This window comes from Impatiens glandulifera, unplaced genomic scaffold, assembly GCF_907164915.1.
Source record: "Impatiens glandulifera unplaced genomic scaffold, dImpGla2.1, whole genome shotgun sequence".
Taxonomy (NCBI): domain Eukaryota; kingdom Viridiplantae; phylum Streptophyta; class Magnoliopsida; order Ericales; family Balsaminaceae; genus Impatiens; species Impatiens glandulifera.
The window spans coordinates 78,278-89,819 of NW_025919796.1; the positions used below are offsets into that span (position 1 = coordinate 78,278).

The 11,542-nt window shown below is 33.5% G+C and overlaps 2 protein-coding genes across 2 annotated transcripts; both read left to right on the forward strand.

Annotated features, from left to right (window-relative positions):
• The first annotated feature begins 1,040 nt into the window (after positions 1-1,040).
• On the forward strand, positions 1,041-2,765 carry LOC124918461. Its single transcript, XM_047458609.1, has 5 exons — positions 1,041-1,160; positions 1,391-1,564; positions 1,716-1,822; positions 2,033-2,373; positions 2,446-2,765. Exons 1-5 carry the CDS (start codon positions 1,041-1,043, stop codon positions 2,763-2,765), a joined length of 1,062 nt encoding a protein of 353 aa, XP_047314565.1.
• Positions 2,766-7,979: 5,214 nt separating this feature from the next.
• Positions 7,980-8,462, forward strand: LOC124918462 (uncharacterized mitochondrial protein AtMg00810-like). Its single transcript, XM_047458610.1, has one exon. It carries the CDS (start codon positions 7,980-7,982, stop codon positions 8,460-8,462), a length of 483 nt encoding a protein of 160 aa, XP_047314566.1.
• Positions 8,463-11,542: the final 3,080 nt, after the last annotated feature.

The following is an 11,542-nucleotide window of genomic DNA, read 5'->3' on the forward strand; positions in this document are numbered from 1 at the left end:
CTAAAGTTCTCGACCCTTGCAATTTAGATATTTTGAAATTAAGCATCATTATGTATATATAGAGATGTGAAGTTGAGTATAAAATCATTTACTAATTAAATATTTTAATAAAAAAAAATTTTTGAAAAAATAAGTAATAGTCTTCAACATAACTTGGTTATACGTGACAATAATTAAAATTTTCAATTAATATATTCAATTATTCAAATAAAAAATTGATAAAATGTTTCAAAGTTAAATTTAGTATTTTTAATATATATATATATTTAATCTTGAAAACTAATTCAACTAAATATATTTTTAATAATAAAAATTGAACTCATAAACTTCATTATTTTAAAAAAGATTCTTATCACTTGATCTAGTAATTCAATTTTACTATACATTAATTAAAAAACAACCAAAAATATTTATTTTGTTGGCTCTTAAAATAAATCCAAACTTTGATAAATATTGTACTCTTGATAAAATTCAATTTTTCTTATCAAACATAGTGAAATATCTAATTTTAAATAAATTTAACTGAATATTTTTACTTATAAATAAAATCAAAATGATTATTACTGACGGCACAGGCTAGCCATTCTACTTAAAAATGATTATTACTGGCGACACAGGCTAGACATTCTAAAACATAAATTCGAATAAAAAAATTTTAAGTAGTTAATTTCAAAATAATTTACAAAATAGTTTGTTTTAAGCAAAATCTTAATTAATTATCTATCCTCTTCTCTTTTGCATTAAATTTGAACCCATCAAAAAATAAAGTGTTTTGAAGCAAAATCTCAACTTACTATCCTTCTTTTTCACGTTATTCTCTAACCCATGAGCTTGCCCTATAAATATAGCAACGAATATATGTTTTAAGCATATGTAGATCAGAGATAACGAAAGAGAAATATATTTGGTCTAATGGAGGATGGAATAGATTCTTCAAACATGACAGTGGTATACAATTATAAATATCATTTGTCCACACTTCATTTTATTTTAGTATTTAATAAATACATTTACTTTTTTTGGAGGGCGCTGGACATAACATGGAATTGGATATCAATGAACTACATTTCCTAGAAAGGTTCGAAATGCCCAAATCAACCCAAGAAAAGTATAAAGCTACCAATTTTCCAATAATATTGCTCAAGATTGGCACTTGGGAGGTGAGGGTTTTTGTTGGATCACAAAATCTTGTTCTCCATTGTCTATGTTGTTGTGTTTAGTTATATTTACTTTTTTCTAAACTATTTACAATTTTTTGACAATTTGTTATCATAGTTATTGGGTTAAAACAAAAGATTGACTCTCGTTAAGTGGTTGATCATATAATCCTTTTTAAAATAATATTTGGAATTACACTAATACTAATTAACTTAAATTAATGATTATGCAGAAATTTTTAAGATACGAAGGTGAGTTGAAGGCCAAATGTTACTATTCAACTAAGAAAATCGTGTGGGAAATTTTGGAAAATAACTTAAAAAGTAAGATGGAGATTCATTTTAGTGACATCGATGCAATGAGGGCCACCATGATTGAGAATCAACCTGGAACTTTAGAATTATTGGTTAGAGCTACCATTTCATTCTTTATTTTTAATATGCTCCATTTGATAGTTTAATTAATTATCACTATGAATTATCAAAATAAATCTAAATTTGAAAAATGATTTGATTGATAAGGTGAGATTTTATGATAAGATGACTTTTATTTTTTAGTTGAACAAATCTCCTCTATTCTTTCGAGAGCGTGATCCAGTACCGATGAGGAAAACAGTTTGGGACGAGTCATTTGATTTCACACAAGGTCAAGCATCCATTTTCAGGTAAATTTAGTTCTCATTAAAAAAAACGAACGAATGTACCTTATACCAATAATAGTGTAACAAAAGTGGAATGATGTCTCATTTCATATTTGTTATACATATTTAATATCAACTTATTATTTCATAGTTAAAGATTGAGCTTTAAATCCCATGCCAAATTGGGTCAATTAAGATACATCAATTTTATCTTTATCAAATTTTGTTTTCTAGGATTCATCATGTCACGTTTCCTCCTGGCGCACTTGATAAAAACTATGAGACGCTCTTGCAAAGTGATTCTCGTTTGATGGATATTAGTAAAAATGTGTTTCCCGTGATAGAATTTCCGTACTTCCAACCCAACAATTCGAATACTTCAAACATCCAATTTGGTATGGAAATATTGTCCCAATCTCTAACCTCTCTAGAGGTGTCACATCCATTGCCCCAAATGTTACCTCCACAATATGACCAGACCAACTACAACCTACCTTCGATGCATTCGAACACTATTCACATGCATGATCACCCGAACTCTATTCAGATACATGACTCATCATTACAAAATCCAGGTAACTTATTACTCATATATGCAATAAACAAAAAATATGATTTGCTTATTTTGTTTCTTCTATTAATTGTAGGCATGCATTACCATCAAAGTAAAAATGTTTCCACTGTCAACAATTTTGGTCATACAATAGAAACATATGGTGCACCTAACACCCTACCAATGAACGACCAAATTCCATTCATGTCAAATGTTATTCCTTCTATACAAGAGGAAAATGTACAATTCAATGGGACAGTAAACAACAACGATGAAATACTACGAAACATTGAGCAACACCTATTCAGTGACGAGTCACCAGTGGTAGACTTCAGTGACAATTCACTTCTTCACAATCAAGTGTCTCACAACCAAGACGGTGATCATGTTCCTCATGAACGTTTTAACCGTTAATGCCCTCAGACAATGACGTGATTAAGGATACAACATTTGCAGTACAATAACATCTAGTATTAAATATTTCATAATAATATAACTTTATTTTCGTTTATAAAGATACCCGACTTTGATATGATTATATATATATATGAATTTTATAAATTGTAAGTCAATAATTATATATACTATATATAATATAATATCTATATTTCAATGTTACTTTTGAGATGGATCGATGAAATTTAGTTTACTCAAATATTTTGTGTGTTTGTATATATTAATATTTTTCATTTAAAAATGATATATTATTTATGAATTATAAAATTATAGAAATGTCTTAAATAGTATTGAAGCATAACAAATTAATTGTGATTACATTTTGGACTCAATGAAATAAATTAGATAGCATTATGTTTTTTTTTTCATTTGACATTTTTCTTTTATTTAATTAGTATTTTTTTTGTTCTTCAATGACTTTTATATTCAATGAATTTTGAACAAAAAAAATAAAGTTCTAATTACAAGGGTCAAAAATATTCTTTATAATTAAACGAAATGTCAGAGTTGTACATTATTCACATTCATTTGGTTTGAAATAGATAATCAACTGCTGCATTATTTGTTCTCTCCCATGATGTGTTTGCTCTATTATACATAAAGTATTGTTTGTTTTGGATGTATTCTCAATATAATTAGTTGTTCCAAAATTTGTTTTGTAACTAAATTGTTCTTCCAATAAACTATAAAATTAACTTGTTCTTTTAAAAAGTTTTTGAAATTTATCTTTAATCTAGAGACCATTTTACATGTATCTTTTAATACTATTTTTGATCATACACTACAAAAAAATTACTCATTTGCAACAGGTGCACCATAACTATCTTTGCATTAAAAACGGTCTTTAGCATTTGTCTTAGACTATACACAATCGGAAAGTATGAGAAGCAAACAACCCATCGATGATTGAAAGTATTATTCAGACTATAAAAATCCGAGACGAAAAAACCGATCCAGCTAAATTCATGCCGGGTCGAAAAAAACGCAACATTAACTCAAAACTATGTGATGAAAATGAAAACAAGGCACCCTCCGATACTAAAAAGGCCATCGGAGGGAAAAAGATTTGAAAGACAAATTAAGTTTATTTTTAACTCTTAGACATTGAGATATAGAAATAGAAAAAAATGGAAACCACTTAAACTACCTCCTAAATAACTTAATGAGTTAAGAGCTAAATTTTTTATATAAGGAATTTTGATCTTTTCAAATAAACTTACAACCTCAAACAAGCTCTCAAACCTTTCAAACTTAAAAATAATACCACCTTCAAATTTTAGTCTCCATTATTATTAAACATATATTAATTATAATATTTCAAACAAAATGACAATTAATATTTACTAACATATGTTTAAATATATTTTATATTGTATATCTTATAGTACTCCTACCAAACTCCCTATTAAAGACTCTACAATTAAAGAGAAATCCACTTAGTCTATTCGTTTTCATATTTCATCTATTAAGTGTACTTAAAATCTGTACATATTCTAACCTTTTAGTTTCCCTTATTTTTGTCTAAATTCATACTCTTGTAATTGTAATAACACACATAAATACATTCTTAATCTACATCAAGTTATTGTTTACTTAACTTTTCTAACTTAGTATCAGAGCCATTATTCGGTTAAACAAACCTCTATATCCATGGCTTTTTTTTCATCTGTTTTTTTTGCTTTAACCACTCATCTCTTTCACAATCTCACATCCATTAAACTCGATCATAAAAACTTTTCTTATATGGAAATCTCAAATCTTACCTTCCTAAAAGGTTATGGCCTCTATCTATATGTTACTAGAACTAATTCTGCCCCTGAGACCTTTCTCCAAGACGATACTACTGACGGATCTAGTTTCCTCACTCCAAATCTTGCTTTTACAATCCAAGAGGTACAAGATCAGAGGATTCTTTCCTGGCTTCTCTCCACTTTTTTAGAATCCATCCTAGCCCAAGTGGTTGGTGAATCATGCACTACATCTAAATCCCTTTGGTCTACCTTAGAACGCACATTCGCCTCTCAAGTTCGTCTAATGCAGCTTCGTCTTCAACTTCAGATGGTAAAGAAGGGCTCACTCCCGATGGCCGAATATTTATAGAAAATAAAATCAATCATCGATAGTCTCGCTGGTGCTGGGCAAAACATATCTCCATAAGATTTCATACTTTATGCTTTGGGAGGACTCGATTCTGAATACGAATCTCTCACTATAGAGGTAACCACTCACACCGACCTCATCGCCATCGAAGACCTCCAAGGAATTCTTTTTACACATGAGATTCACCTTTAATCACTCCACTCTAACTCTCAAACTGCTAATCTTGCTTCTAGATCGAGAAGGATTTCGAAACCATCTCACTTCCAACGATCGCGACTTTCAGTCTCCTTTCCGAGTGATTATAGTGTATAAAATGAAACTGTTAATATATTAAGATCCCATAATTCTAATGGATATCAAATAAAGGGGCCTTCAAGTTCATCAAAAATTTCACACTCTAATCGGGCTTCTACTATAGGGTTAGGGTGTCCTTCTACTAATGGGCCTTTTACTTTGGGTCATGGGCCTCGTGGGCCCAATAGAAATAAAATATAATGTCAATTGTGTGATCGTTTTGGTTATGCGGTTAATGTTTGTCAATCGGGTCTGTTTTGTAAGATTTGCAACTTTACAGGTCATTCGTTTGAAACTTGTCGACGTCGTCATAATCAAAATTCAACACCACACTCTACTATGATGGCTACACCTTCTTCTGTTTACGACTCGGCCTAGTATCCCGACTATGGTGCTACTGACTATCTCACGACGAATCTTGACAATTTTAGTATCTCAACTCCATATAATGGTAAATAAACTATTAAAATGGGAGACGATAACCCTCATCCAATTTCTAATATTGGGCAATCATTCATTCCATGTTCTAATAAAAACCTTCATCTGTGTAATATATTACATGTCCCATTAATAATAAAAAATCTTTTAAGTGTTTTCAAATTTTTTGTCTATAATAATATCTTTTTTGAATTTCTTCCAAATTATTGTATTGTCAAGTATCATGTCACGAAGAGGGAACTCCTTCGCGACACACTTAAAATGGGCTATATCACCTAAACTCAATCATCAACCCTCTGTCCACTCATTAAGCTCTTATTGGAACTCGTTCATCTGCCAACTCTTGGCATCATCGTCTTGGACACCCTTCATCATCAACATCAACCTTTATTATGTCTTCTTTTCATATACCTATTATTCGCAAGAAGAAATTAAGTTTTTGTGAATCTTGTCAATACAGAAAAGCACAAAAAATTCCTTTTCCTGTTTCTCAATCTCGTTGTAAGTCTCCATTAAAATTAATACATTATGACGTTTAAGGTCTTGCTCCTCTTTTTCTACTAACAATTTTCGATATTTTGTCCATGTTATCGATGAATACAGTCGCTTTACTTGGCTATATCCTATCTATAGAAAATCTAATGTCTTGCCATCTTTTATTAAATTTAAGACACTTGTTGAAAATCAATTCAACACATCAATCAAAGCTCTACAATCTAATTGAGGAGACGAATATAGGAGTCTGAAATATTATCTTGAAATTCATTGCATCCAACACCGTCTATGATGCCCTTATTCAAGGGAACAAAATGGTATTATTAAACGCAAGATTCTCCACCTTACAAAAATGAGTCTCACTCTTCTTGCTTATGCTTTTATGCCCTTATCGTATTAGGATGATGAATTTTTGACAAGTACGTATCTCATTATCGTCTTCTTTGAAATGGTAAGCCTCGTCAATCTCCCTTTGAAATTCTTTTAATCGTCCTCCTAACTATCTATTCCATAAAAAAATTTGGATGTCCTTTCTTTCCGCTCACTCGATCATATAACTCTCACAAAATTGATCTTCGAACTCTAAAATATATATTTCTTGGCTATAGTCCAAATCACAAAGGTTATCGTTACCTACACCTTCCTTCCGACATAATATATCTCTCATCACATCACTTTTGATGAACAAACATTTCCATTTAAAAGTGCATTATCAGTATCTACCAATCTTTCTACACCATTAGTCTCTCCAACACCGCACTTTCCTTTTCTTCCATGTTCATCACCTCCAATATCCCCAATTTTAACATCACAAATCCATGAAGTACCATCTTCACAAACATTTGAACACTCATCATCATCATCAAACTCCAACCATCCATCTTCACCAACCCACTCGCCAACATCAAACTCCTATCAACCATCATCAACAACTAACTCATCTTAAACCAATCCTTCTACTCTCATACATGAACTTTCCACTGTTATACATGCTCCTGAATGTTCCTCTCATCATATGATCATAAGTTCCAAAACCCGTTCCCTTCACAATGCCAACATTGACACCATTTCCACCTCTCCATCCACATGTTTCACCACCGCCAATAAAGATACTCAATGGCGTTCCACCATGGCAAATGAGTTTAATGCTCTAATTCAAAATAAGATGTGGTCTCTTATTCCTCGATTCTCGTAGAATATCGTGGGTTGCAAATGAGTTTTCAAAATCATACAAAGAGTCGATGGTTCCATTAAACGTCACAAGACTCGTTTAGTTGGGATTTCATCAACAAGAAGACATTGACTATCTTGAAATATTCAGCTCAACTATTAAACATACTACCATCCAAACCATCATCTCATTTGTTGTCACTCGTTAATGGCCTACTCATCAATTCGATGTTAACAATGCCTTTCTACATGGAACTCTACACGAGGAAGTTCTTATGTCTCATCGCTTGAGTTCACTCATCCTCATTATCTTAATCATGTGTGAAACTTCACAAAGCACTCTTTGGACTCAAACAAGCTGTCTGTGAATGGTATACTACCTTGAAATCTGCTTTTCTTTCCATTGGTTTTCAAGAATCCAAAAATTATTCTTCTTTATTCATGGATCACTCTCCACAAATTACATCATTATTTCTAGTCTACGTAGATGATATTATATTCACTAGTAATTATTCCTCTCACATCTCCTCAATCATCTCTTAACTTAACCACATTTCCCCTCTTAAATATTTAGGTCCACTACACTATTTTCTTGGGATTGAAGCTCATCTATCTACCTCCAGCATTTTTCTCTCTCAATCAAAATATATCAATGACATTCTTATCTGAACCAATATGAGTGACTCAAAACCTCTTAATACTCCAATATCTTATAGGTCATCTTTATCTCGCCATGATGGCGACACTCTTCCTAAACCATTTTTGTACCGCAGCATTATTGGTGCTCTCCAATACTTGGTTCTTACTCAACTTGAACTAGCATTTGGTTTCAACCGTGCCTGCCAATTCATGCAGTCTCCTACTACCACTCATTGGTCTGCAGTAAAAATAATACTTCGCTACCTTCATCATATTCCTCATCATGGACTCTTTATTCGTCCAACATCTTCTCTTGATATATCTGCATTTTCTAACTCCAACTGGGATGGTTGTCTGGACGATCATCGCTCCACAACTGACTACTATATATTTCTTGGTGACAATCTTATCTCTTGGAATTCAAAGAAACAACAAGTTGTTACTCGGTATAGTCCTGAACTCATCTGGCTCCAATCCTTACTACGTGAACTTTATATCTTCCCACTTCAACCTCCCTGATAGAGACGGGGGTCTGGCTAAGGATGAAGGCTTATGAAAAACAGTTTGAAAGAAATCATGTTAGGGATTTAATTCGCTTTCTATTCTACGCAAACTTGTGTAAACACTTGAAATGGATTCAATGCGGAATTGTTTACTTGGGTTTGAAGCACAAGATGAAATATGAAAAGATGACAGAAAAGAAGAACACAGAAGTTTGTTTATGGATGTTCGGAGAAACTCTCCTACGTCACCCCTTCTTACAACCACCGGAAGGATTCACTATAAGATGATTAGAATCAAATACAGTTTACACACACACTTAGCTCACTATTGAACAGGACACTTTCTGTTCAATTACAAATTGAAGAATATCACTGAGCTAAAGGTGTTTTGATTCTAGCTCTCTCTCTCAATTCACACACAGTACAATCAGAAAGAAGCTTTACAATTTGAATTCAGTAAGCAAGATGATTGAGTAGTTTCTCTCTCTGCAAAATCAGATTGCTTGTTCGTGAGACTTGTTAAGACAGATTGTCCATTGTCCTTGAGATTTGTTAAATACTGAGCAGGAGTTAACAATCGAATATTCAAGAATGATACGTGACACTCTTCCATTGGAAAGCCTCCATTGTACACAGCAGGTTCTGAGCATAAGGATCGTGGCCGTATATCACTGGTAGTGCGCCGAATATTCCATCAGGGATGTACCTGCAAAACATGTAATTTGAGGAAAATTCTCTTACGTGGCATTCCTTGATTGGATGCGTATAGCTGCTATACTAATCTTCACTAGAAAGTGGAGCAGAAGTAGGGTACAGCTATAGCACGTGGGTAGGAGAAATGCTAGATTCAAGCGTACTACTTAAACTAAGCATTAGACGTATTTCAGTTAGACGGATTGTGAAAATCAGTCTAATGAAATAAGTCATCTCCTTCTAACAGAGAAACGTCTATTAGACCGCCTGGTCTAATAGAATTAGACTCGCGTCTAATTACAATAACCATTAGACTGCACGTCTAACTCCACTAAGTTAGACTACACGTCTATTTCCGGTTCTACCTCAGACTTGTCTAAAGTAGTTAGACTCACGTCTAACTTTCATTAATTAGACTACACGTCTAATTATTCAATAACCATTAGACTGCACATCTAACTCCACTAAGTTAGATTGCACGTCTAATTTCGGTTCTACCTCAGACTTGTCTGAAGGAGTTAGACTCACGTCTAACTTTCATTAATTAGACCACACGTCTAATTATTCAATAACCATTAGACTGCACGTCTAACTCCACTGAGTTAGACTGCACGTCTAATTCCGGTTCTACCTCAGACTTTTCTGAAGGAGTTAGACTCACGTCTAACTTTCACATTCTATTAGACTGCACGTCTAACTTCATTAAGTTAGACTGCACGTCTAATTCCGCATAAATTAGATTACACGTCTAATTACAAATATCTTAGACTACACGTCTAAATCCGATGAGTTAGACTGTATGTCTAATTCTGAACAACAATTAGACCACCCGTCTAATTACAAACATATTAGACTTACGTCTAATTCCGTGCATTCATTAGACCATCCGTCTAATTCTTTACATCTATTAGACTACACGTCTAACTCCGATGAGTTAGACTGTACGTCTAATTCTATTAGACTTACGTCTAATTCCGTGTATTCATTAGACCAACCGTCTAATTCTTTACATCTATTAGACTACACGTCTAACTCCGATGAGTTAGACTGTACGTCTAATTCCGTGTATTCATTAGACCATCCGTCTTATTCTTTACATCTATTAGACTACACGTCTAACTCCGATGAGTTAGACAGTACGTCTAATTCTATTAGACTTACGTCTAATTCTGTGTATTCATTAGACCATCCATCTAATTCTTTACACGTCTATTAGACTACACGTCTAACTCCGATGAGTTAGACTGTACGTCTAATTCTATTAGACTTACGTCTAATTTTAAGCAATGAAAGACAAAATCGGTTTAATGACCCTCATTAGATTCAAGTCTTATAACATATTGTCTCAATACACCTGTATCAAAACTCATAAGTTATTTCATCATAAAAATATCAGTGGTTAAATTATTTCAACACTTAGTCAAAATAATTTGACCCAACAATTTCCCCCTTTTTGATGAAGAAATTGCAGACCTGCATACATATATCAAAGAATGCATTCATCATATAAATAAGCAGAAACCTTGTTCACTTACATCATTCATCCAAAGAAAAACCAATATTCGAAAAACCATCAAGGAACCATGTTCAATAAAGTTAAATAGAGTAAAAGAAGAGAGATCATTGTTCTTCCCTTTTAACTAGAGGATCGGTTGGACTCATCTCTTGACCAGGAAGCATGTTCATGAGATGAGAATAGTCGGGACCACCACGACCACCTGCACTTGATCTTCCACCACGTTCACCACCGCTGGTACGTCCACCTTGATCAATATTTGATAGCCTACTCCGGCCACTACCAATTCTTCCTCCACGCTCAACACCGCTTCGACCACCACCTCTCTTGGTTGGCCTAGGATTGTCATCAGTGCTTGGGGCTCGCCTGGATCTTGTGTCGGTTGACACACCATGATTTCTTCTGCTTGACCCTCCTTGAACTAGTCGAGGTTGAGCACCTTCAGCATTGGTCATTGCATCCTCCTTTGCTTGAAACTTCCTAGCAATGGAGTCAGCAAATTCTTGACGTTTATTGTCATTCCTTCTCATGCAAACTTGAATTTCCACCATCTGATTCTTCACCAGACTAAATTCTTCCAAGGTTTCCTTGTGCGTTCATCGTTGATTTGCCTTTCAATATCAAATAACTCAGTTTGACGATTGACAACTTGCTTTTCAAATTTGAGAAGTTCACGTTCGCGATATGAGTCTCATATGTGTTCTTCTTCAAGGTGTTATCCAGCTCAGTGAGGACCTTGAAAATATTGTGAAAGTTCTCCCTTTCTTCTTCCCTTGAATTCATTGTCTGACACATGGTCTTCTGAATTGAGGAGAGCATAGACCTCATGAATCTTAACACTTTTTTCCTCCGGCAGATGACTCTTCATGAGACGAAACTTCTTCAGA